At 55.4% G+C, this 25,713-nt stretch overlaps 3 protein-coding genes across 7 annotated transcripts in view; 1 reads left to right on the top strand and 2 right to left on the bottom strand.

Moving 5' to 3' along the window:
• Nucleotides 1-2,657: 2,657 nt before the first annotated feature.
• NEIL1 (nei like DNA glycosylase 1) lies at nucleotides 2,658-10,397 on the top strand. 5 transcript variants are annotated; one of them, XM_059371797.1, is made up of 10 exons: nucleotides 2,658-2,746; nucleotides 5,038-5,493; nucleotides 7,679-7,798; nucleotides 7,890-7,953; nucleotides 8,177-8,276; nucleotides 8,669-8,796; nucleotides 9,205-9,232; nucleotides 9,416-9,477; nucleotides 9,618-9,783; nucleotides 10,122-10,397. In XM_059371797.1, exons 2-10 carry the CDS (start codon nucleotides 5,060-5,062, stop codon nucleotides 10,190-10,192), a joined length of 1,173 nt encoding a protein of 390 aa, XP_059227780.1. In that variant the 5' UTR covers nucleotides 2,658-2,746; nucleotides 5,038-5,059; the 3' UTR covers nucleotides 10,193-10,397. The 5 variants fall into 5 exon arrangements, with proteins under 5 accessions (XP_059227780.1, XP_059227778.1, XP_059227779.1 ...); XM_059371795.1 differs by lacking the exon at nucleotides 2,658-2,746 and adding an exon at nucleotides 3,303-3,617; XM_059371796.1 differs by lacking the exon at nucleotides 2,658-2,746 and adding an exon at nucleotides 3,739-3,817.
• A 475-nt stretch (nucleotides 10,398-10,872) lies between these two features.
• On the bottom strand, nucleotides 10,873-22,144 carry MAN2C1 (mannosidase alpha class 2C member 1). Its single transcript, XM_059371793.1, has 26 exons — nucleotides 21,817-22,144; nucleotides 21,415-21,540; nucleotides 20,859-20,982; nucleotides 19,738-19,808; nucleotides 18,462-18,639; nucleotides 17,969-18,158; nucleotides 16,548-16,654; nucleotides 16,264-16,374; nucleotides 15,812-15,904; nucleotides 15,586-15,702; nucleotides 15,305-15,400; nucleotides 15,059-15,204; nucleotides 14,564-14,687; nucleotides 14,116-14,237; nucleotides 13,927-14,012; nucleotides 13,648-13,803; nucleotides 13,374-13,471; nucleotides 13,109-13,203; nucleotides 12,769-12,873; nucleotides 12,530-12,686; nucleotides 12,289-12,432; nucleotides 11,817-11,926; nucleotides 11,628-11,707; nucleotides 11,384-11,532; nucleotides 11,190-11,299; nucleotides 10,873-11,117 (listed from the first exon to the last, which is right to left on the bottom strand). Exons 1-26 carry the CDS (start codon nucleotides 21,921-21,923, stop codon nucleotides 10,991-10,993), a joined length of 3,129 nt encoding a protein of 1,042 aa, XP_059227776.1. The 5' UTR covers nucleotides 21,924-22,144; the 3' UTR covers nucleotides 10,873-10,990.
• A 1,660-nt stretch (nucleotides 22,145-23,804) lies between these two features.
• SIN3A (SIN3 transcription regulator family member A) overlaps nucleotides 23,805-25,713 on the bottom strand; it is a 71,277-nt gene continuing 69,368 nt past the window's right edge. The window contains exon 20 of the mRNA XM_059372065.1: nucleotides 23,805-25,344. Coding sequence (XP_059228048.1) covers nucleotides 25,114-25,344 — 231 coding nt within the window. The 3' untranslated portion in view covers nucleotides 23,805-25,113. The remainder of the gene's footprint in view (nucleotides 25,345-25,713) is intronic.

Genomic DNA, 25,713 nt, shown 5'->3' with positions numbered 1-25,713 from the left:
AACCGAGAGCTAAGATCTCAACTTTAATGAGGAAACAACAGATGCCAACACTAAGATAACTCCTGACTTGTATGACAGGGATTTTAAAGTAGCCGTAATAAAAATGCCTCAGGTCTTAACAAGGAAATAGGAGATACAAAGAATGAGAAGTTTTAGAAAAATCTGCAATCAAAGTAAAAATAAGCTGGACTGAACAACAGAAGAAAGAGTCCATAAATTTGAAGATAATCATAGAAATTACCCAATCTGGACAACAGAAATTAGTTTGGGAAATAAACACACAGAAAATCAAACAGAGCCTCGGAGCCTGCAGGCTGTAACATCAGATCTAATATTCATGTCATCAGAGTCCCAGAAGGTGAGGAGAAAGGGCAGAACAGAAAAAGCATGCACAGAAATCATGGCTGCAAATTTCCCCCATATGGCAGAAGACCCAAGCCTACAGAATCAAGAAGCTGAATGAATCCCATATGGGCTAAACCTAAAGAAATCCATGCCGAGGTACAACATTACAACAAACTTCTGAAAACTAAAGAAAATCTTGAAAGCAAACAAGAGCGGAATGACATGTTACCTTATGGGGGGGAAACACATGAGTGGATTTCTTGTCAGAAACCATAGAGGCCAAAAGGGAGAAGCACATTTTTCAGGTCTGAAAGAAAAGTGTCAACTGAAAATTCTGTATTCCACAAAAACTACCTCAAGAGTAAAAGGGGAAAATCAAGATATTCTCAGACAAAGGATAACTAATGTGATTTGTCACCAGCAGACCTAACCTAAAAATAAAAAGGCGAAAGGAGGATCTCTGATCAGGAAGGAAATGAAAAGGAATCTTGGAACATCAGGGAGAAGGAATGATGGAAGGTGTGAAGCTGTGGATACAGTTAGACTTTCCTTGAGCATTTCAAGTTATGTTCAGCAGCTGGAGCAAAACATAAAACATTGTTGGATGTGGTGTGTAGAGGAAACACGCAAGGTTATTATAAGCAGGAAAGGGGGAAAGGAGGTGAGATTCCTACATTTAGAATGTTAACACCAGTGAACTGTGGCAAGCACGTGTGCGTAATATCTAGAACAGCTACTTCAAAGGCCGTGCAATGTATTGCACTTGAAACCCATACTGATAAGTCAAACTGGAGTTCTGAAAATTCAGGTCACCCACAGGAGGGCAGGAGGAAGACCAAAGAGAAATGGATTAAACAAAAAGCAGCAGGCGGAAGTCATAGGAAATTCTAAGTTTCCTCAAATGTTTCACATTTGCTTGATTTCCCAGGTTGCATTCCCTCTTCTGTGCTGTCACAGAATCCCACAGGTGCATCTCTCACTCCTGTGGTAATACGGGATTGTCATTTTGTATTTACTCATTTGCCTCATTTACCCTTCTGAATTTTTTTTTAACTTTTTTTTAAGATTTTATTTATTTGACAGAGAGAGAGATCACAAATAGGCAGAGAGACAGACAGAGAGAGAGAGATGAGGAGAAGCAGGCTCCCTGCTGAGCAGAGAGCCCAATGTGGGACTCGATCCCAGGCCCCTGGGATCATGACCTGAGCCGAAAGCAGAGGCTCAACCCACTGAGCCACCCAGGCGCCCCTACCCTTCTGAATTTCTTAAGGATGGGAATTATGTTCCTGTGTGTGTATAGTTTTGGTGCCTGATAAGTACTCCATTAAATGGGGGAGAAGATAAAGACGGCAATGGATTTACTTGTGTTGAATGTAAAAAAAAAAAAAAAAATCCATGAATCAATAATAGGAAAGAGTCTATAAAAGACAAAGTCCCTCACCACCACCAAAAAAACCCCAAATGAGTCCTAATTTGTCACCATTAGATGTTAGTGCACCAGATTCTTAGTCTGAAAATTGATCATTAAAGGGAAGGAATACAGAATTTATCCTGTCTTTTTAACATTTCAGGACAATCAAATGGCCTTAGTCAAAGAGGCAAAGCTCTTCTTTACAGAAGAATTCCCATTAAGGTACAAGGAGTGAGAGAAAAACCACTACTTTATAAATCCTGCTTAAATGCTTGATTGAGGCAGGGATCCTTGGAGATGGTAGAGCCATTAGGTGAAAAGTTTATGTGATGTGAAATGGTATTTGCGGGGTGCTGAGGAATGCTTTCACACAGTCCAGCGCCCCTCAGCTGGAAACTCGATAAACACTGGATAAACACGGACTACTACTCCGCAGTCGAAAGAAAACGGCTGATGAACATAACTTGGATGGTCTCAATGCATCATGCTGAGAAGCCAGACTCGGAAGGCTACGTACTGACGATTCCGTTCATGTGGTAGCATGGAGAAGGCCAAAACATAGGGACTGAAAGCAGGTCAGGGTTTGCCAGCAGGTGGGGTGGAAGTGGAAACTGCCAGGTTGGTGGGGGGTGAGGGGAATGTATTCTTTTGATTGTGGCCATAGTTATGTGAGTGTATATATTTGTCAAAACGCATTCCACACGGTGAGTTTTACCTTAATTTAAACAAAACAACAAGATACCAACCAGCAGAGAAATCACCCCATCGGTTACTTAGTAGTCACGAGGTGTGAAACATCTTTATAAAGCAGAGACGGGCTGTCACAACCTCACCCGTGATTGGTTTCAGCCTCACTGACGTGGGACAGCCAGATGTCGGGTGTCTCCTACCGAGAAGCAGCTTGGAGTGCAGTGCATCTGAGTAAACATTCGGACAAATCCAGAGTGTGAAGGGGCCTCTCAGAAAACAACTGGGTTGGACTCCAGAAAGGTCAGTTTCATGAAGACCAAAAAGGAGGGGTGGGGTGAGTGGGAAGATGGACGGGGTGGTTCCATCTGAATCAAAAAAATGATTGAAGAAACCTGTAACCCTTGGCGGAACTCTGAATAGACCAGCCATAAAAGACATTTTGGGGACAATTAAGGAAATTCGAACGTGGACTAGGTATTAGATGGCATTTTATTAGGTATGATAAATGTGGCTTTGTAGGATACCGCTTTTTAGAGATGAATGTTGAAGTATTAGGGATGAAATGTGGTAGTTTGTTGTAGTTTGCCTAGTTTACTTCAGAATACTTCGGCCTCTAAAAAAAAAAAAAAAAAAAAAAAAAAAAATACTTCGGCCTCAAGAAATGAGGAAGCAGAAGTAGTATGAAGGGGCAGATCCGGGCTGTGGGTCAGGCAGGCACCTGTGCCGACCGCACTTAGGACAGAATGCAAGCGCATTACAGAGGCCCCTTGAGACCACACTTACCATCTGAAGTCTGTTCTGCTTCTCCACCCACTTTTTGTTGCTTGGCTACACTTGCCACCCTGCAGGTGGTGATGGTGCTTCTGTGTATGTGTTACGTCTGACTGTGCCTGGATGTTTAGTGGCCACCACCGGGTCCCCAGGGCCTGCATTTTTCACGCACTTGCGCGCCCTGCGCACAGGTGCAGGCACCTAGGCCTCTGGACCTTGCTGCTGTTTCCTGCTGGGAGTGCCTACCCTGTTTGGGACTAGTCGGGTGGCTTCCCCCGCCTCACTACCCCTCCACCCCCTGCGCCACGGAGACAGCTGCAACCCAGGACCTCAGACCTGACCCCAATCCCAGCGGCTCCGAGCAGCAGGAAGCCAGGTTCCTCCACCACCTCCCGGACAGGTGACTGCCCCCAAAGCCTTTTCCACACCTGGGGCCCCCAGCCCATCCTAGCCAAGCACTGCCGCCTGCTCGAGAAACTACACTTCCCGGCAGGCGCCAGAGCAGCGACCTCAGCTCCCAGCATGCTCTTAGGCGCAGCTGGGCCCCCCACGTTAACCCCTCAGTGGCTGCAGGCTGGCGGGGAGCTGCGTGGGGAGCAGGTTATTGGCCCGGGGGAGGAAGCGGCAGAACTGAGGAGGGGACCTTGGGGAGGAAGGGACCTGGGATTAGCCGAGGACGGGCAGCAGGGCAGGGTGGTGAAAGGGAAGCGAGCAATGGGGTGCCCGCCCTGCGGAAGTTAAGAATCTGGACTTTCACCTTTTACCGGAAAACGAACTCTTTTGGTGCCAGGCCCCAGACGGCGCAGAAGAGGGGTTGGGGGTAAGGGAGTCTGCCCTCCCTGGCTAAATGCCCCCTCTGCCCCACACAAAACCTGGCCTTGATCTTGGCAGGTCCTGGAGGAGAGTGGAAACTCCTCCCCAGCCAGGTGTCGGGGGTGTTTGATTCCCATGGGCTGGCGCTTGGTGCTGATGCGGGCATTTCCTCTACCCTCTTGGACCTTGGCCTGGAGCTCAGGAGCCCTTCCTGTCACCCCTGTCCTCCTCCCTCAAGAGTCGTGGGCACCTGGTTCCAGCGCATATGCGCCTGGAGACACCTGCCTTCCCTCCCCTTTGTCCCAGGTCTGGTCCTGAGCCATGGGTGGTGACAGGCTGGTCCTTGCTGCAGGCAGAGTCTCTGGCAGAGTAGCATGGTTCCGAGTTCTCATTCCCCAGGTGGGGTTAGGGTCGCTCCTTCAGTTGTTCCGGACCAGGTGCCGGCGGGGTCCTAAGAAGTGGAGTCATGCCCTCTGAGGTGGGAGTGGAGGTAGAGGCAGACAACAAACAAGATGATTTCAGATTCTGGGGATGCCATGAAGAAAACTCGGTGGTGGTGGGGGGCTGCTACCTCAGAGAGGGTGGTCAGGGAAGGCCTCTCTCCAGTGTCCCAGACTGAAGGGACCGCAGGGACAAAGACGTGGCAATGGGGAGACTGTGCCTGGAGCCAGTGAGTGAGGAAATGAGAGGACCCTGTGGGCCCAGGAGGGATCTGGGCTTCATTCTGAAAGCAGTGGGGGCTCCTGAAAGCCCCATGGAGAGTGTTAAATAAGGCAGAGTCTTGCTTCCCCAAAGCTATGGGGCTATGAGCCCCATAGTGCCCTGGGTTTTCTGAGCACTGTCAGCTGGGGACCAGGGCCTGTGGCCAGGCTGGCTGATTTGTCCGCCCATTGCAGCTAGGAGCCACTGACCCTCAGGGTTCTCCTTTATAAAATGGGGTAATAATTCTATGTCACAAGGTCATGCTTGGCCCCACCTGCTGTCATCCTGCCTTCCCCCCCCTACAGGCCCAGCCACCCCTTGCCCAGAATGCCCGAGGGCCCCGAGCTGCATCTGGCCAGTCTCTATGTGAACGAGGCGTGCAAGGGACTGGTGTTTGCCGGGTGTGTGGAGAAGTCACCTGTCAGCCGCAACCCCGAGGTGCCGTTTGAGAGCAGCGCGTACTGCATCTCCTCCTCGGCCCGTGGCAAGGAGCTGCGCCTGACTCTGAGCCCCCTGCCTGGGGCCCAGCCCCCACAGGAGCCACTGGCCTTGGTCTTCCGCTTTGGCATGTCTGGCTCCTTCCAGCTGGCGCCCCGGGACGCACTGCCGGCCCATGCCCACCTGCGCTTTTACACAGCTCCCCCTGGTCCCCCACTCGCCCTCTGCTTCGTGGACATCCGCCGCTTTGGCCATTGGGACCTCGGGGGCGAGTGGCAGCCCGGCCGTGGGCCTTGTGTCTTGCTGGAGTATGAGCAGTTCAGGTAGGCCCGGTACCAGGAGTGATGAGCACAGTCTTAGGCTCCCATCCTGGCTCTGTTAGTGCCTCGCTGGCCAGTGAGGAACAAGTCTAGTCCCCTCTGGTTCCTCAGTCCCTTCATGTGTTGACAAAAAGTCTCCTTTCCTGGGGAGCTAATGGATGTGGAGCCCCAAAACAACTGATGTGGGGGGGCAAGAGGAGGATGGGCAGGCCTGTCCCGAGGACACATGGCCAGCTCGTGTCAGAGCTGGGGATCAGCATTCCACTGTGGTTCTCTGAGGCTAAGAAAGGTGACAGGGCTTTAACAACCTGGCAAGAACGGTTCCTGCTCAGGTTCCCTTCCCTGAGCAGGAAGAAATTGCTTCGAGGCGGGGGGCTGCCTCATGCCACAGTTTCTGAAATGAGTTTGCGGTCTCCCACTTCTGCCTGCCCACTGGTCTGTGACCATCTGCCGGAGGGGTCACCGCCCCACCTGGGATGTGATGTGTGTCGCGGAGGATTGCCAGCCACTTCCCTTCCCTGAAACATGAAACGTGTGTGGGTTTCTTTTTTGTGCGAAGCCCTCTTCCAGGTGTTGGGTGGGTACTGCAGTGAGCAAGATGGATGTGGTCCCTCTCCCACAGGCTGAAGTTCAGGTAGGGCAGGGGGAACAAGGAAACAGTGGGTGACTTCAAATAGAAGAAAAATCCAAGAAATAGATGACTCTTGGCCAGGGGGCTGGGGGTGGGGGATTAGGAAAAGACCACTCCAGGTGATTTGAGCCAAGGCCTGCCTGATAAAAAGGACCCAGCCTTTGCAAAGTCCTAGAGGGAAAGCGCTGTAGGGACAGAATCACGGACTCAAGGCCTGCAGTGGACTTGGCGAGTCCTCCCTTGGGGCTGGCATGCTTTCCATTGGGCCTTAGGCTCAGTGGCTCGTCAGGGTTGGTCAGGGTGTCTTGAGCACAACAGAAGTCACTTGATTCCTGGCCTTCCCAGGCACAACCCTGAGTTCACCCCAGGGTCCTGGATTCCTCCCACCTTAACCTTCCTGGGAAGTCATTACATGTCAGCTGGCTCTGAAGTTTCTCTCAAGTGAATTTTGGCGGTTTTTTTGGTCCCACTACTGAGGAGCATGCAGGGGTCTGCCGCCTAGTGCTCTGACCACTTAGGCTAGTGTTCCCCAGTTGGCCCCAAACTGTGTCTTACGGCCCCTACTTCATATGCTCCTTGTGCCTGTTACTGAGTCAGTCTCTCCAGGATCCTTTCCCACAAAGAAACAAGGTGCATTTCCTCTTCATGGGGATGAGGAGAGACCTGGAACCCCTGGAGGTGGGGGCTGCTGGAACACTCTCTAACCACAACTTGTCAGCACACATCTCCTGCACAGTGAGCTCCGGCTTCCTTGAAGATCTTCAGGGTCTTCAGAAAAGTTGACCCCACCAGTGTCAGACCCACATTCTAGTCCATCAGAAGTTCCAGACAGGGAGCTCAGGCTCTTGGGACACCACGTGAGCTCTTGGGATCACCTTGTTCTCCAAAAGGTCTTGAAGTCTTGAATCTGAGGGTCTTTGGTGATAGACCACAATATCTACGGACTCGTGTGCTTCCTTGAATACATTGCCTTTTTAAAAAAGATTTATTTGAGAGACAGTGAGCACAAGCAGTGGGAGGGGCAAAGGGAGAGGGAGAAGCAGGGAGCCCGACCACTCAGGGCTCAATCCCAGGACCCCAGGATCATGACCTGCGCCAAAGACAAGACACCCAGGACCCCGAACACATTGCTTTTGATTGGTATCTTTCACCATTCATAATGAATTCAAATCTCATATTGGTGTTCCCAATTAACAGGAAAATGGAGGGGCCCCTGAGGGGCTCAGATGGTTAAGCATCTGCCTTTGGCTCAGGTCATGATCCTGGGGTCCTGGGATGGAGCCCCACACCTGGCTCCCAGCTCAGCAGGGAGTCAGCTTCTCCCTCTGCCTCTCTGAAACGAATGAGCAAAATATTGAAAAAAAAAAAAATGAAAATGGAGGTTTTCACGGCCAATATAGCACCAAGGCTGGGAAAGGGGAACAGAGACTCCCACATTCCTTACCCTTACATCCAGGTACAGGTACTGCTGGCCCCTCTCCCCTATCGTGTGTCAAGCCCTCAGGAATGGGGGCAGAGAAGGGGGTCTCATGTGCCCGGCTGGCTGTGTTCCTCCAGGGACAACGTGTTACGAAACCTAGCGGACAAGGTCTTTGACCAGCCCATCTGCGAGGTTCTCTTGGACCAGAGGTTCTTCAATGGCATTGGCAACTATCTGCGGGCAGAGATCCTGTACCGGTCAGCAGGTGGACCGGGAGGACTAGGAAGGGCTGGGTGTGCCCGCATTCTCCACTGCTTAGCATGGCTCTCTCTCTCCACCCCAATGCAGGCTGAAGATACCCCCTTTTGAGAAGGCCCGTAAGGTTCTAGAGGAGCTGCAGCAGCGCAGGCCGGTGAGGGTGCAGGGAGCAATGCGGCCATCGACAACTAAGGCTGGGTTAGGTGTCTCTAGCTTTGGGCCCATTTCCCTTTCTCTGCAGTGTCCGGGGTGGGTGCAGATGGATTGTCTCTTGAGCCCAGCTAAGCTCTTGGGGTTCTGCACCCTGGGACTCATTTGCCTTCTGAGTGGCCCTGCCTCACGCTGCCAGCCAGTTCCTGCCTCTGCCCCTTCTCCAGAGCCCGGAGCTGACCCTGAGCCAGAAGATCAGGGCTAAGTTGCAGAACCCAGACCTGCTGGAACTGTGTCACTCCGTGCCCAAGGAAGTGGTCCAGCTGGGTGAGCCCTGGGAGCCAAAGATGGCTCTACCTCTGCTTCAGAATACTGTGGAACCCCAGGGCTGTTCCTGCCCTCCTTGGGGTGTGGATGTCTATAGACTTAGTTGTTGCTACCTGGATCAAGCCTCCTCACTTGTTAGGCATCTATGTCCTCTGTGCAGCCCAGGAGGTGGGCAGGACAAGGGTTAATCCCCCCACCCCAGGATGGGAAAGCTGTGGCCCAGAGCCAGGGAGGCCCCAGCCTGAGGGCACACAGCTGCGGGAGGGAGAGCCTCGGTCCCCTGACGCAGTCCCTCAGCTGTGTGGCTGAGGTCCGAGCCAGGTCGACCAGGCTCCCCCTCCTCACAGCCCGAGTCTGCCTTCCGACTCCGGCCCGGTTCCTCTGTCCCACAGGGGGCAAAGGATACGGGCCGGAGCACGGGGAGGAGGACTTTGCTGCCTTCCGAGCATGGCTGCAGTGCTATGGTGTGCCTGGCATGAGCTCCCTGCGGGACCGGCGTGGCCGGACCATCTGGTTCCAGGTTTGGGCCCTAACCTCACACAGGCAAATGGAAATCCTGAGGAAGCTAGTGGGGTGGATAGGCCTGGGGTCCCAGTAGGGCAGGAGCTGGGGTCTCCTAGGAGCAGATGTCTAGGGCCTGTGGACACCCCCAGGGGTCACACTATTCCCAATGGTATAGGATTTCCTACACCATTTCCATACCATGGTTTACTCCTCCTCTCCTTAGCCCCAGGGTCCCAGCCAGTGGAGCAGCCCAAGGCAGGGTGGCCTTGATGTGGGGTCCCACCTGGGGAGGATGGGGCTATCCGAGAGGCCTCTTAGGGGAGAAGCCCCACTGATTTGGAAGGATAGTTGTGAACTCTGCTTTTCCAAGGAAAACTACCCCTGCTCTAGCCAGGTTGATTCCTGAGTTCTCATTCCATTTTAGGGGGATCCTGGACCCCTGGCCCCGAAAGGTAAGCCACTCTCAATGTAATAAGCTAGGAGAGCAGGAAGGACTAAGGTGCTTGCAAAAGCTACATTGCCCTTCTCCATCCCAGTCCCCACTCCACCCCTGGGAGTCATCCCAGAGCGGGAGTCTGCAGGAAGGGGGCTGAGGGCACAGGATCCTCCCCCCGCCTAGTGTCAGTGTCCTGCAGGAGGCAAGTCCCGCAAGAAGAAATCCAAAGGAGCACAGCAGGGGCTGGAGCACAGACTGGAGGTACGTCTCCTCCCTTCATTCTCTCCTGCCCCAGCTACACCCCCCAGGAGCCCTCCCTTGACAATGGGGGGCAAACAGTGGGTCCTCACCAACCTCTGAACTGCTCACAGAGCCCCCTGGGGACTATCTCCTCTACTCAGGATCCTCTCGTTCCAAGCACAGCCCCTTCCAGGACACGTGGGACACCCAGAGGCCCTCCTGGTCAAAGTACAGCCCAGCAGCCAGAGGGGACCAGCCTCCAGCAGGACCCAGAGGTCCCGCCAGTCCCTGGGAAGGGAAAAAGGAGAAGGAGACCAGCAACCTCAGGTGGGCCTTGCCAGAAGGCTCTGTAAGAAGTGGTAGTGCTGGGGGGCACCTGGGTGGCTCAGTGGGTTGGGCCTCTGCCTTCGGCTCAGGTCATGATCCCAGGGTCCTGGGATCGAGCCCCACATCGGGCTCTCTGCGCTGCGGGGAGCCTGCTTCCTCCTCTCTCTCTGCTTGCCTCTCTGCCTACTTGTGATCTCTGTCAGATAAATAAAGAAAAAATCTTAAAAAAAAAAAAAAAAAGACCAGAAAAGAAGTGGTAGTGCTGGTGGGAAGACTGCGGACGGAGGTGGAGGGGAGGCCATCAGGGCAGTCCTGAGCCTCACCTGTCCTCGTCCCAGGCCACCGCAGACCCCGAAGGATCAAAGCTGACACCCCATCCTTGGATAATGAGGGGACGGCAGCCTCTTAGCAGGAGGGCCTCCTTGCTCTGCCAAGCCCTGCGGGGCCTGGGTGGCTCAGCTGAAGCAGGCTGGAGCTGCTGGGGGCCAGGTGTCCCGGTTCTGTGGCTTTTCCCTACACAACTATGATGTTTTTAATTGTACCCCATTCCCCATTTTTTAAACCCACGTGAAAAATGCTATGATTTTTAATAAACGAATACACTTGAATTTCTTGGCACTTCTTGGGCTGGCTGTAGAAGGTCTGGGAAGCCCAACTTGGGACAAGCTGTTGCCTGACCTTGGAAACAAGAGAGCCACCCAGGCAAGGCCGACTGAGCCCCTCCACCCGTCTTCCAGGCCCTGGCTCTTAGAGGACTGCCTGCCTCTGCAGGTACAGCTGCTTGGAGGTGGTGTAGAGACCCGGGCCCCAGGCAGCAGGGGGCCCCCCCAGTTCCTCGCGACCAGAATTCCCAGCACTGCCATTTGCCTGTGCTTCCTCTTGCTCCTCTTCTAGAGGGCAGCCAGCTGGAATCCACCCTCCTGGCCTCCTCCCCATGGGAGGAGCTTCTTATCCCGTCTCTTAGCCAGGTTGTGGTCCCTGATATCCCAAATCCCAGGGGGCGCAGCAACCCAGACCCTGCACAAATGCCTGGGGAAAAGTCTTCCTCCTTGAGGCTAGGCCCCGAGGGGAGTGAGCAGGGACTACTGCTAGCAGGGTTCCTGAGTCGAGGATTTATTGTTCAATACATGAGGGGCTCTTGCTTCAGGCTGGGGAGGCAGAAGTGAGGAGGGAAGCCTTCCACACAGAAAGCCCCACCAGTTGGGGCTCAGTTGGGAGGGGGCTGCAGCACCAGCAACAGGGACCGAACTTGGAAGGGAGAAAAGGTAAGCTTCAGGCGGGAGTCCTTAAGGGGCAGGTGGCCGTCAGGGTCGCGCTGCTCCAGGAAGTTGCAGCTGGAGAACAGGAGGGGTTACGAGAGCCCTGCGAGGGCAGGACTCCCGCCTCCCTCTGTGCCCCCCACTCACAGGACGGCCTCCTGAATCGGCAGCGACGTGTACAGCCAGCAGTCGACGTGGCTGCCGTGGGCCTCGTACAGCCTGAGCACCAGCGTACGGCCCTGGAGGCTGGCCTCTGCCTGCGGAGGGAGGCAGGTGGTGGGCGGGGTAGGGGCGGGCTCAGCTGAGGCCCCGCCCCCTGCCGCCCCGCCCCCGCCGCTTGCCTGCTTGACTGTCTCCAACACGACTGCGGGCGAGGACACAGAGAAGGCGCTCCAGGATGCCGCGGGCGCTGGGCCTGGGGCAGGCAGTGCCAACAGGGGGAAGTTGAGGTTGTAGGCAGCTCGAATAACGCCAGCTTCCTGGAAGGAGCCTGGTAATGGGGGTGGGAGCATGGGCGCGCTGGTGTTTGGGAAGAAACCGAGCCTCAGAGCAGGGCAGAGAGGCATGCCGGGCCGCGGCACTCACCCTTGTGCGGCATCAGCGCGTAGGTGAACTCGTGGCGACCCATGTCAGCAGTGGCGTCGGGGGCCTTTGGTGCCCGCAAGCTGGGGTGGGAAGGGTGGAAATGGGCCGGGCTGGAACTGTGGGTGTTCCGGCCCGGGAGGACGTGCGCCCCCATGCCAGCCCTCGCGGCCTGGCGGGCCCTCCACTCACAGAGAGAGGCTGAGGACGTTGCCGCGGACCGACGCGCCGTACTTGCAGTCGTTGAGCAGAGCCAGCCCAAAGCCGTGCTCTGACAGGTCCATCCAGCGGTGGGCCCACACCTGGAGGGCGGATGCCAGACCCGCTTGGTGGCCCCGCCCCCTCCCCTGCCCGAAGCTCCCACCACTACTGGGAGGGCCCTCTCTGGGACCACAGGATGGAACTCCAGCTCTCACCACTGGAGGTGCTTGGTACACCATCCAACCTGTCTAGGCCTCAGCTCCTCATCTGTGAAATGGGGACAACAGAATTCACCCCACCCAACAGGCATGTGGGTCAAAGTAAACACAGCATTTAGCACAAGGTCCAGCCCAAACGTCCAGCATGGTGATCCCGGTGATCACCGTCCTACTCCTGACCCCACACCACACAGGTCTCTTCCCAGCCCGGCAGGCTGCAAACCCCACCCCACCCCATGTCAGACCTCAAATCGAGCCCAGTCCCAAGAGGTGTTGTGGTGCGTGGGCCGCTGCAGATGTCCGAACTGGACCTCATAGGTGGCTTGGAGGCTCCGCACGCGGGTGGGGAACTCCACCTTCAGGAACTTGTGGGCCTCATGCCAGTGCACCTATGACGGAAGGATACACACACACACACACAGGCCTGGGCGACTCCCTCCTTCCCAGCCGCCCAGGGAGAATGCCCACCACCCCGCTGCCTGCTACCTCGGTGTGGAAGCGGACATAGGGGCAGCCAACGTCCAGCACCACCTCCTGGCTAAGCCGACTATTGGGGCTGATCTGCAGCAGGAACCAGGCGCTGCCCCGCATGCCGCCCTCAGTGCCCACTGCCAAGGTTCCTGCCTGGCCCAGCACTGGCTTCCTGCGGGGTGGGGTAGCTAAGCTGAGCCAGGGCAAGCTGATGGAGAGGGCCCACCACCACCCCGGGCCTGTCCACACTTTACCGTGTCTCCAAATGGTAGTCCATGACGTCCCATGCATCCCAGTACAGAGGGACATCATCAAACAACACAAACTGGTTCCCCACCATGCCCTCAGCAATGGCCTCCCTAGAAGGATTAGAACTTTATGACCTTGGTCTCTCCAGCTGCCTGAGGTGGGGTGGGGGCCGGGAGAACAGGCCCACAGGACAAGGGGACTCTTCCTAGCCCAGCCTGCCCTGCCCTGTGTGGGTCCAGAGCCCCTGATGGGCTGCCATGGGCAGAGCTGGGGCCAGGGGACAGAGGGAACGGGCTCTGGGAGCCACCTGCCAAGCAAAGGAAGAGGGCAATGAGGAGTTGGCACCTGCCGGAGGCCACGAGCACCAGGGATGTCAGACAGCCAGTTGGGTCCAGCCTCACCCGGATGATGCCATTGTCCAGAGTCACAGAACCGTCGGTCTTGGTGGGAAGCGTCCTTGAAGCTGAGTCTGCAGGGACTTCCCACCACCAATGGCACCCCCAGCCCAGCCCCCCACCACTTGCTCCAGCTGGAGAGCGTAATTACAATCCCCACATTGTTAGGGATGGCCCAGGAGGGGCCCCGCACACCCGCTTGTGCCAACACTTACCTCCTGCACCACAAACACAGGCTGCTGGGTCTGCAGGGGCTGCACTGAGGTGGGGGAGGAGGCAGGAGCATAGCCCATGCTGGGCACAGTCACCAGGGCTGGGGATGAGGCCCGGGCATCAGTGCGGCCTCCCTGACCTTCTGGGAGCCTCACCCGAGGGTTGGGTGGCTGCTTCTCCTACTGCCCCCTAGCTGGGGGCAACCCAGGGCAGCGCCCCCTCCCCTGGGGCAATGTCCCTCCCATTGCAGTAGCAGCCTCTCCCCCCAGCTCCTACCGAGGCTGTGGGCCCCACCAGGCCTGGGCAGGGCCAATACTTCAGTGCGTTTCCACGGCAGCGTGTTGACGATGAGGAGGCCCTCGGGGCCTGGCTCCCCAGCACACAGAGCAGCCACCGCAGCACTCAGCAGCGTGTTGCCATGGGAACGGATGTCTGAGAAGAGACAGGCTGGTCATGGGTGGGCGGTGGATTTGGGAGGACCCCTGAGTAGCCCACAGGCCACTCTCCGGGCTCCACCCCGCCCGGGGACAGTGGCAGGCAGGCCATCCAGCTCACCTTCATAGTGGCACATGGCCTCTTCCGCCACCAGCTGGATACAGCTTCCGGTCAGCACGTCATGGAACTGGTTCAGGAGCAGCAGCCTGCGGGAGCCCGGAGCAGGGATGGAGAAGGCTGGAGGGGCAGCCACAGAGCTGGCGGGGGGAGGCCGGGGCGGTGGCAGGGCTGGGCAGAAGCAGGCCTGACCTCCAGAGGTCCTGCAGCTGGGCTGCCGGGTACAGGAACTGGGTGCTGCGGGCCATGGCCAGGCTGCTGAGCAGCTCCACGTCGTGCAGGATCCGCTCACACTCCCGGTTCCCCTTCTTGAGCTGAGCACAGTTGTTGGGGGTGGGGGGGGATCTGTCCCAGGCCACCTTCCAAAGCCCTCCGTGCTCAGAACCCGAGGCTCCCCAGGGCCTCCCAGCTAAAGCCTCTAGTGCCTGACCTGTCCCTTCCCTCCCCAGCCTGAGGCCTGCCTTCTTCAGGAATACTCAGCCCTGCCACCTCCAGGTCCCTGGCCCACCCGGCTCTGGTACTTCTCTCCCCTCAGTGCCTCCCTGGAACACGAGCCTCATTCCCACAGGTCTGGACTAGACTCTGCCCCTGCAGACCCAGGGCACATGCTCCCTGCTGGGCTCAGGGACTAGCACCTGACCTGAGCCTGAGTGGTGTAGGTGCCATTGTGTAGCTCCAGGAAGAGCTCCCCGACCCACGTGCACAGCTGCCCTGAGTGGTTCTCCAGTGCGGAGAAGAGTCGCCCCGGAGAAGACAGCTGCACCCTGAGGGAGACACAGCCTGGGTCGCCCAGCCTTGCGGGTACTATGTGGCTCACCCTTCCCCCTGCCAGAGCAGATGAGAGATCCAGTCCCGACAGAAAGGAGCATCCCCACCGCCCATCTCCAGAATGCTCCCTGTCCAGGCAAAGCCAGTTCCAAACACACGGGGAGGGTTCTGTCTCCAGCAGATTTAAGCCTCTTCCCACCCGCAGCTTTTGCCCCGCCCCCAGGGTGGAAGCTGGGAAGAGCTGAGGTCAGGGACTGGAATGGGACAAGGTCCAGTGGAGGAGCTAGATGGAATGTCTGAGCAGAAAGCAGGGCTGCAGGCAAGGGCAAAGGGAGCTCCCGAGGGCTGCTGGAGGGCCAGGGTGCACCTGGGCAGCCCGTCTGTGTTGTGCAGCCGCTTCAGGCGGTCCAGCATGGTCTGGGTGGGGCCCCCGCCCCCATCCCCAAAGCCAAAGAGGAAGGCACTGTGGTTGGTCCGCCCCTTGTCCCGGTTGTTGACCACGGTCTTCAGAACCTGGATAGGCAGAGCAGGGCAACCCGGGTGAGCCTAGGACCGGACACCCAGCCCTCTCCAGCCCACTCCCCTGCATCTCAGCCACTGGGTGCCCCCTCACCTCCTCCACACTGCCCTGCATCCCATATGAGTCTCCAGGTGGGAAGTGAGCCAGCACACGGGAGCCATCCAGCCCCTCCCAGAAAAAAGTATGGTGCTGCAGGCAGGGAGACAGGAGAGGGGCCAGAGTCAGGCCTAAGGCCTGTTGTGTACCCCTGGGCTTGGGGTCGGGGGGAAGAGACTCTCTGGGTGGAGTTGGGTGGTTGGTTCATCACCCTTGAGTAAGCCAGGTGGGAGCTGAAACGGGCCAGGTGGGGACCCTGGCCCCCTGCTTCTGCTCACCGGGAAGGAGTTCACCAAGTTCCAGCTCAGTTTTTGGGTCAGGAAGTGCTTGATGCCGCAGCTGCGCATGATCTGGGGCAACTGGGCTGAGTAGCCAAACGTGTCTGGGAGCCAGAACTGTGAGGAAAGGGGCTCCTGGTGAAGCAGCCCCAGCCCCTCAGCCTTCCCTGGCTCAAGGTCAAGCTCGAGCCCCATGTACCCACAGGCACAGCGGCTTCCAGCCTACCTCCGAGCACATTTTCCCAAACTCCTGCAGGAAGAAGTTCTGGCCCTGCAGGAACTGCCTCACCATGGCCTCTCCACTGGGAAGGTTCCCGTCCTGGCAGCAAGTGAGGACAGAGGCAGCCAGCATCAGCGTCCCTGGGGACTGGGCGGGAGCTTGGGCCACCCCCACCCCGCACAGGAGTAGCCAGGGCTCTGATGGAGAGGGCTCATGCCCAGTGCCCAGAGGTGTTCCTCTCTTGGCTTCGCTCTGCTGTCTACCAGGGGAAGGGGAGGCTTGCAGGGTGGGGACGGGCCTGCAGCCTCCCACCCTTCTTGAGTCCCTCCACCCCCTGGAGGTCCCAGGCCTTGGGAGTCCAGGACCCCACAGGAGGGGTATGAAGGTCCTACAGAAAGCCAACTACCCACAAAGCCAGAGGGGAGGCCTGAGGCTGAGGGGTTGCAGATGGCACTTACCATTTCCACCCAGGTGCCCCCGACAGGCACGAACTGCCCTCGGCAGGCGAACTCCTGGAGCCGGGCATGCAGGCCAGGGTAGTGGTTCTTTACCCACTGAAACTGCTGTGCCTGTGTGGCAATGGGACCCATATTGGGGCAGGAGTGACAGGGATCCCCTCCCCCCGCCCCCTGGCCTAAGCACCTGGGGCCAGTGGGCAGCTGAGGGTGGGGAAAAGCCCCCTTCCTCAGGTGTGAGAAGGCCCTGGACCTCATCCAGGTCCCCACACGGCTGTCCCTCTGACCTGGGAGCAGGCAAAGATGAAGTCTGGGTTCTGTTCCATGAGCTGCACGGCTGTCGCCCAGCTCCGGGCACATTTTCGCACAGTCTCCTTGAAGGGCCAAAGCCAGGCTGGACGGAAAGGGGTCAGAGGTGGAGGGAGAGCAGCACGGTGCCCGGCTCCCCATAGATCTCCAGCCTCGCCCCTGCCCCCCAGCACCCTGGGCCTCCAGAGGGCTGTCCTCCTCCATACTAGGCTCCTTTCCCTGTAAGGCCCTCCGGCATCCCTCCTGAGCTTTCACTTCAAGACCCTGTCTCGAGGTGGGAGTAGGGGGTGGGGAAAGGAGGCTGTCAGTTTCACAAGTCAGGAACTGGAGGCCCTGTGCCCTGCAACAGCCTCACTCTGAGGCTGTGGCCCCCAACCCCTGAAAGGACCCTATAGAAGGTGGCAGAGGTTACCACATCGGTGGGTGCCGCAGAAGAGGGGGCGTGGCATCCCGACATGGATCTGCCTGGGCCAGCCCCACTGTGTGAGGCACTACAGCCTCTCCTGCCCTCTAGGCCCGGTTCCTTGCTCACCGGTCCAGAGCCCTCACACTCCACCGTGAACCACAACACAGCACAGAAAGCCTTGTTCTATGGTTCCGAAACATTAGCTGCTTCAGATTCAGTACCTCGGGGAGCTTGTTAAAAATGCAGATTTCCTGGGGCGCCTGGGTGGCTCAGTCAGTTAAGCGTCTCCCTTTGATTTGGGCCATGATCCCAGGGTCCCAGGATCCAGCCGTGTGGCGCTCCCTGCTCAGAGAGCGGTCTGCTTCTTCCTCTCCCTCTGCCCCTCCTCCCGCTGGCCCACGTGCATGCACATACTCTCAAACAATAAAATAATCTTTTAAAAAAATACAGATTTCCCATAAGCCTCACAGACACTGCAGACTCATCAAGTTCAAAGCTGAACTCATGACTCCCCCCCGCCCTATCCCTCACCCCCTCTACCCACCCACCCCCCGCCCCAAACCTGCCCCTGTGCATGAGTCCCTATCTCCCTTACTTCTACATCACTCCTCCCTGAGGACTGGGACACCCTTGTCAAACTCTTACTTGGTCTCACTTGGTTAAAAGGTCACCTCCTCTAGGAAGCCTCTCTGAGCCCTCCTGACCCATCAGGGTTAAGTGCCTCCATCGTGGCGCCAACCCTGTCTGCCTACTTTACAGCCATCATTCTCTAGGAACCTACCTCCCCACATCTAGCAAGGGCCATGTGGGGCCTCAGTTTTGTCAAGAGAATAAACGAAGCCACACCTAGCGAAGCCCATTTTACAAATGGGGAAAACTAAGGCCATGGTGAGCCAAGAGCTCACTGGGGACGACACAGTGTTTCTGGGGCATAGCCAGGGCTTCAAGGGCACCCCTGCCTTGCCCAGCCAACCCGGCCAGCTGCTGCCCTACCTGTATCAATGTGGCAATGACCCATGGCATGGATGGTATGCTGACTTTCTCCTCCACGTTGGCCAAAGAACCTGGAGGCCAGGGCCTGGGCCACCGGGAAAGTCTGTGGCTGGGCAGGGTCACACACGTTCACCATCTGGTTGGCTGTGTACAGGGCCTGGAAGCTGCGCTGGTTGTCTTCCCCAAGGCCCTGCAGCAGGGTTCTGCCCCTTAATTCCCATCCGGAGCAAGGTGGGTCTCCAGAACTCGGCCCCAAATGACCTCTCAGAGCTCCTTCCTACCTCCAACCCTTTGCTCCTTCTGGTTCCCCCTGCTTAGTACCGCCTCCCTCCTCCCCCTTATAGAGGGAAATCCTTTCAATACTCAAGCAGGCAGAAACACTCACCCTCTTTGGATTCCCAGACTCCCAACTCTCCGACCCAAGACACAACCGGTCCCCGGTAGAGCTGGGAAGGTCCCTAGAGCAAGCAGCTGGGGTAGGGGTGTCGCTTACCTTGGCTATGCCCAGCAGCAGCTCCAGATCCACCAGGAGTCTGTGGACATCCCGGCAGAACACAGCCAGTTCAGCCCGGCTCACCCGGAACATCTTCTCTGGGTCTGGGGCTGCGATCATGCTTCCCTTCCCGGCCCCCAGGAGCCCATTGCAGGCTACTTCCACATAGAAGGTCAGGCTACAAATGTGGGGAGGCAGCCTCAGGCTAACAGACTGGCAGAAGATGCTGGGGGCTGGGGGAGGGAGGACCAAGGAGGCAGCCACTGCCCAGGCCCTGTTTGCCTCCAGGGTCCACCTCCCCCCGGAAGATCCCACAGTAGGTCAGGGGTCTGTGCGAGAGGGTCCTGTTCTGCTGATGAGCGTTCTACCCCGGGCAGGGGTAGTAAGCAGCCGAGTTGGGAACTGTGTGAATTACGCTGCTGCTCAGCCTTTTATTCCCATTTCCACAACTGACTTTACAAACACTGCCTTGGTCTCCGAACCCTTTCTGCATATTAAAACCGTGTTTGGATCCCCCAGGTCCAATCTTTCAGAGCAAAGATCCAGCAGCCAGCACAGGGCGGGTTGTTCTCTACAGTGGCACGGTAGTCTCTGGGGCTATTCTGCTGTCTTCAGAGAGCAAATGGGACTTTGGTGGAGAAGCCTTCCCCCACCCTCCTGCCACCTCTCCCAAGTCTGGGACCACCCTCCATACTGAGCTCCTGGTGTTTGCTCTCAGAGCCCCCATTGGTTTTGTAATTATGTAAGTGTCCCTGAGTCCCCCTTGCTGTCAAGGACCATACTACTCACTATCACAGTGCTAGGCACCGGAAGCATCAGCTACAGTGCTCAATAAATATTAGAAAATACAGTAATACTATGTCTGAGTTCTGAACGGTGTCATAAAATGCCCATGTTATATTAAGGGACAAAAAGATATCCGGATGCAAATCATCAAAGAAATACAACCTTAGCCAGGAGGAACTACACCTGAATGAGTTCCTGAGCTGAGTGCTGAAATGTTAATAATGGTCATCTCTAGGTGGCAGGGTAATGGGAGTCACTGACTTCTTTGTGCTTTCCTGTATTTACCACAAGAAGGCAGACAGTATCTTTTTAGCCAGGGGAAAAAGACCAAAACAACCCCCCATCCCCCTGTTTAAAAAGAAACTGTGAGATCTGAGGATGCCAGTGTTGGAGGTGGGCAATTCGGGTCATTCTGAGCCTCAGCTCCTCCTTACCCCCTGGCCCCCCCCCCCCCCCAGCACGGTCCACCAGGGCATGGGGACTACCTCACCTCCGGGGGTCTCCTTCTTCCAGCCTGTTGGTCAGGACATAGCTGGTCTTCTCCCCCTCTGTGGTCAAACCCTGGTGGGGAGTGGAATGAGAGAGACAGGGCCAGAGGCTTTTCCACAGTTTAGGGGAAATGTAAGCTGAGGGAGGCCAGGCCCCTCCACTTAGCCCCCAGCTGTGGCTCCTCTCGCCTACACAAAGCCAACATTGGCAAATCAGGGAGCCCTGGAGGCCGGTGCCCAACACCCATGGCAGCCCGAGTGCCCTGATCACCAAATGGCTCCTGTTTAGTCTAGTTGGAATGGAAGCTGAGCAAGTGAACTGACCACTGTATATTTTAGTTTTTTTTTATCTGTAAACAGGCATAAAGACCCACCACAAGCAATCATAAAAATTAAATCTGATACGGATACTTAGTTGTTCATTCTGGGGAACTGGGGATGCTGTGATAGGGAGAGATCCATTACTTCAGGGGAAGAGGACTTGAATTTTTCCTTTATGCCATCCAGAACTGCTTGAAAGTTTCCCCCCATAAGTATAGGCTACATATAATAAAAACTGGTGTATTGAAACTAAAACTACGGGTGCCTGGGGGGCTCAGTCAGTTAAGCGACTGACTCTTGACTCTGCTCAGGTCATGTTCTCAGGGTTGTGAGACTGAGCCCCACGTTGCCCTCAACACTCAGCACAGAATCTCTGCTACAGATTCTTTCTCCCCCTCTTCCCCTCCCCCCCTCTAAAAAACAAAACAGAACAATGAAAACCACTAAAAATAAAAAGTGGTATGGTCTGCAAAGCCACTACTCTGGTACCCAGCACCCAGTAGAGGGTTAATAAATGAATCTACTGTACTGTTATTATTGTACTTGATTAGCAATTATTTTCAGGCCAGAATGAGAAAATGGCCAGTCACTGGCAGGGTTGGCTTAGTACTAATTATTTTAGGACCCAAAACCCATCCATTGAACGTCCCAATGTGAGAGGGACCGATCACACTAGGGCCTAAATGGCAACTTCCCCAGCCCTGCAATTCTTTTACCCACAGGCACAGCCGCTAAGCAGCACCTTCTTCACAGACCTGGGCTGAAATGGGGCCCAACCTACCCCCAGGGCAGGGCTGCTCACCTGGATAGGTTCTCCCTCTCGCCATAGCAGGCCTTCTCCATCACTTTCCCATCGAAGGTGAACTTCTTGACCCACCCATGCCTCTGGGATGGTGAGCTCTACCCGAAACCAGCAGGTCCACCACCTGCAAGACAGCCAACGGCATGGGCCTAGGGGTCCACGCCCTTGTCCTTTTGCCAGATTCCCTTGGACGAAGGGTCAGAGGGACTTTTCTCCAAGGATCCGCGGCATCACAAGCTGTTCAGCTCGGAGCCACAAGAAAGGGGCAACACGATGTGCGGCGAGGGGAGGGGAAAAGGCGGGCAAGTCAGGGGTCCGTGATCCGTCCTAGAGGGTCTTCCTGAGAAGGTGTCGAGGTCCTGGGAGAAGGCAGGGGCGGGGGATGAAAACTCTCGCAGGAAAACGAAGGCAGCAGGGAGCTGCTTCCAGCAGAGGGTGCTGCTTCGCCCCCAGAGGCTGTCTAGGAGCCGGGGCGGCCGTGGAGGTGTGGCCCTTTGAGCCGCAGCGCGAGGGAGAGGGGCTGCCCGCGGCTCCGCCCCCTCCAAGCGTTACCCACGTGGGTCCAAAGCTGTCCCCGATCTGCGCGGGGCGGAACTCCTGCTGCACCGCCTGCTGGTAGGAAAGCCTCTCGGGCGTCTGGAAGCTGGAGAGCGCGGTCACCGGGCAGCTGTCTCTGAAGAGCCTGGGCGGGGAGGAGCCGGTGGGCGCGCGCTCGAGGCCGCTCCCGTTCGGCCCGCGGGCGAGTCGGCGGATGGGGCCGCGCCTTCCCTTGACCCTCCGCCGAGAAGGCTGCCCCCCAGCACAGCTTTTCCCGAGCCCTCCTCCCGGGCCCCTGCCCTGTCCGCGGCAGGCACTTCGTCCCTCGGCCCGGGTGGCCGCGGCTTGGGTTTCCCCCCGGAAGGGAAGACTGGGGCGCGCGGAGGCGGCCGGCCGGCGCCCGGGGCGAGGGGGCCCCCACCTGCCGCGGAGGTTACAGTCCGTGAAATAGAGCGGCGACACGAATTTCTCTACCCGCTCCAGAGTAGTGCGCCAGTGCTTCAGGGCCGGCGCCGCCGCCATCGCCATCGCCGCGCGCTCGCTGCTCTCCCCGGAAGGCCTCTGCCGCTGCCGGCACGGCCCACGGCCGGGAACCAAAGGTTCCGGCGTCCGAAGGGCGCCTTTCGGCCCCGGGCAGCTTTTCGTGGAACACTGGCGGCTCTCGGAAGGCCCGCCGCGCGGAACTCAGAGCGAGCCGCTGAGCCGAGAGCGCGGCTTCCGAGGCTCTCCACCCGCTCTTCCGAACCCGCGGGCCACTGGGCAAATCCCTCAGTAGAACGGCAGCTTTGACGCTTAGAGTCTCGGAAAGTCCCTACACCGAAACGCGGGCTGTAGGCGCGACGGGCGGGAGCAGACGTGGTCCCTGGTGCAGACGTGGGTCACCCGGGCTTAGAAGCCACGCGCGGCAACCAGCTAGTTCTCCCGGCCAGCCAGACCTCTAGTGCTCGCTAGCCGGAAAACCTACTTAACGTGGGAAGAGCCAGGCGCCGGGCCCGTGCTTTGAAGCTGATCGGCAGATGTGTGTAAAACAGGGAGGGCTTTGCGCCGCGATAACCGGAGCTTCCTCCAACATATTGTGTGTATAGCCGTCACTTATCCCCAGAAACCCTGGATATATTTTGATGTGATGGCAGATCAGTCATAGCATTCAAGATCCCACCTGAATAACGTTATTTCACCACATAGGGCTGGAGAGTTCAGAAAAGCCACAATGCCAGAAACCTCTCCAATTTCATCCTTACCCTAGTCCATCGGCAGTTTCTTTTTCCCCCTTTTAGGATTGCCAAGCAGTGCGCTTGTCTATAAAATCATTACTAAGAAAAATATATACACGTTAGCCCTGATACTTTAATGGAAATACTGACCAAGTTCACATTTCAAGTGCAAATCACAGGGAAAGGGGACTAGTACAGAACACCACACATGATTTTAACTAAAGAGAACTCACCGCTATAACAAAGACTGGGTTTAGAACTTGGAGTTCAGTTTTCAGAGAGCAGGAGGGCTAAAGATGGTGCTTGTAAAAACACTGGCTGTAGGTGAAGCTCCCACTTCTTTGGGTTGCCCTGATGGGTTGCCTTTTCTTCTGAACTTGGCCCTGAAGCCAGATCCTGACCTGCAGGGAGGTAAGTCTGGACATAACAGTGCTACCACAGCTAACAGATGGGGTGCCCCTGGTAAGACCAGATCATTTCCCCCATATAATTTCAAGTCAGCCTGCCTGTTCTTAAGCAGAGGGGGATAAGTGGGGAAACCTGAAGATCTTTCCCCTCAATCAATAACGCATCACTGTACCTCCAAGTCAGGCACTGCCTTAGCTTCACCCTACTATCTTCTCCCACAAGGCTCTATTACCACCCCCTACATTTTGGGGCTCAGAGTCTCCTGTTCCCTCTGCAACAACAAAAGTCTAAAATAGAAGTCTATACCATGTGTTTTTAAAGTTCAGAAGCCCCCACACTTGTAGTCTTCGGTGGCAGTGTTGGGGGTTTTTAAGCAAACAAAAACCACACAAAACACTACTGCTTACTTAACGACTGAGACTAGGGTAATGGTTGATGGAGAATAAATCTACCAGAGTACTGGGAGGGGTTCAGTTGGTCTTTGTTCGGAAACTCCAGGCTAAAGACCTATAAAACAACTACTCACTCAGTTTAAATGTCTGGTCTACCAGTCTAAATTTATGTAATTAAAAAAATATATATTCCATTTGCAGTTGCTAATAATGTAGCAAATCTCTCTCCCAACCCCATTTATACCACACGCCTTGTACGCATTTCCTTCAAATACTGCTTTGGTATTTAAGTCGTTCACCCCCATTTCCAATTAAGGATAAGAAAAATAACACAGAAATGCAAACTAAATAGCCAGACAACTGCCCAAATAGAAAATATTTCCAAACAGTTGAAATAAGGAGAAAAAAATGAAGTATTCTATTTTAAAAATTTGGAATATTTTGATTTGAGACAAGTGCAATGAACTGCTAACCATTTAAAGCAAATTCTCGTTTGTGCCGAGGGTAAGGAACTGAAGCCCAAATCCCTGTTCCACAGTAGTTCTCTGGTGAGGAGAAGGGACTTGGGTTGAGAGTTCATTCCTTAAGTAAGAACCAAGCTTTATTTATTTACAAAAAAAAGAAGAAGAAGAAAGAAAAGAAAAAAAGGGAAAAAAATGAAAGGGGAAAAAGGAAAAAAGAAAAAAAGTTGGGGCAAGGGGGAGACAAGTTTTACACAAAAGTACTACAACAGTAACTCCCTTTGGTAAAAAGTGTAATAAATGTCTTGTACATCTGTTCACAGGTACTAAATCTGAGCCACATAGAACTATGGTACACAAGAAGCTAGAGCAGTTATGCTAGCACATCAAAGCATATTTCTTTTAATAAAAAATCGACAGTATGTACATTATTTACAAAAAAAAAGAAAAAGAAAAACCAAGTTAAAATTGTGTGTGTGTGTGTGTGTGTGTGTGTGTCAGAGAGTAAAGCTGGTGGATGGCACTAGGGTAGACTAGTAAAGAAGCAGGTACAAAACAGTTCCACGGGAGCTAAAAAGGACGACGGATTTGAACTTGCTGAGGTTGAGAACCAGAGGAGAGTGTAAAGGGTGGGCAGCGAAGGATTCGTCAGGAAAAACCCACAAGATGATCAATCCCAAAGCCAAACTGCAGGTCCCAGATAAAATCTAATGGGTGATCTAGATGTGCTCGAGTGACCAGGAAGAAAAAGAAAAAGAAAAAAAAAATCAAATCCAGTTTTTTTTCCTTTTGGGGGGAGGAGAGGAGCAGTGACCATCAGAGTTACAATCCATCTGAGCGGTGAGTCCTTCCCCAGTCTGTCAGTGCACGCCCATCCAGTCAAGGTGTGAACGGCGTCTGGCTCCTTCATCGAAGGTCAGGCCCCAGGAGACTCCAGTCTTAGCTCTGCTGGTGTGTGCAAGCGAGCTGCGCGTCTCTGTGCTTGCACGGATTTCCTTCCCCTCCAGGGCAGGCTAACACCCCAAACCCCTTGGGAAAAGTTCCAGCTCCGGCTTCGTATGGTATCCACGTTCCTTCTATGCAGCTCACTTGGTGCCAGGTTAAACCAGCCACACACTGATCGGGTGGCCATGTCCCAGAGAGGCCCAGTGAGGCTTGAAAGGCATCTTCCTTGTTCTTCAGTGTGCGTGAGTGCGCACGCTCCCCACACACACCCCCTCAGTTACCTGCTCTGGCTCTGCGGTTACGGGGCTTTGAACGCTGCGCCGTATTTGACACGGTACTTGTTTATGCTTACAAAGTGCAGGGTCTCTGTGTCACAGGTGGTGGTACAGGGCACCAGGCCCTCCAGCCCCTCACCCATGAGCCACTTGCTGGTCTCTGCTGCCATCTCACGGGGCACGTGTTCCTTGGTCCATTTGTCCACCCAGGCCTGGAACCTCTGATGTAGCCGCTTGCTCACACGCTCATGGGACTGCGAAAGAGAACAAGAAAAAAAACCATGAACTAAAACAAAAAACAAACAAATAAAACCAAAAAAACCCCTCTTCAAATACAAAGCCTAATTTTCTCCTAAAGTAGCAGGGGAAAAGATGTGTGGTCAAGCCTTTGATACTACTGGTTAGTTAGGAGTCTCTGTTTAAAGAAGAAAACTGAAAAGAGGCTAAGAACACAGAGTACGTGAAGAGTCGGAGCCCATAAAGCCCCTAAAGAAATGTCAACACAGGGTCTTAGCAGAACGAGCTCAGTAGTTCTCATTTTTAGCATTCATTAGTACCAACTAGGTAACCTGATAAAAATACAGATTTCCTCGTTTTCATCAATCTGAATTTTTTTTTTTTTT

Source organism: Mustela nigripes, chromosome 13, assembly GCF_022355385.1.
Source record: "Mustela nigripes isolate SB6536 chromosome 13, MUSNIG.SB6536, whole genome shotgun sequence".
NCBI classification, from domain to species: domain Eukaryota; kingdom Metazoa; phylum Chordata; class Mammalia; order Carnivora; family Mustelidae; genus Mustela; species Mustela nigripes.
Note: the sequence above shows the minus strand (reverse complement) of the source record. Positions and strands in the feature narration are given on the sequence as shown.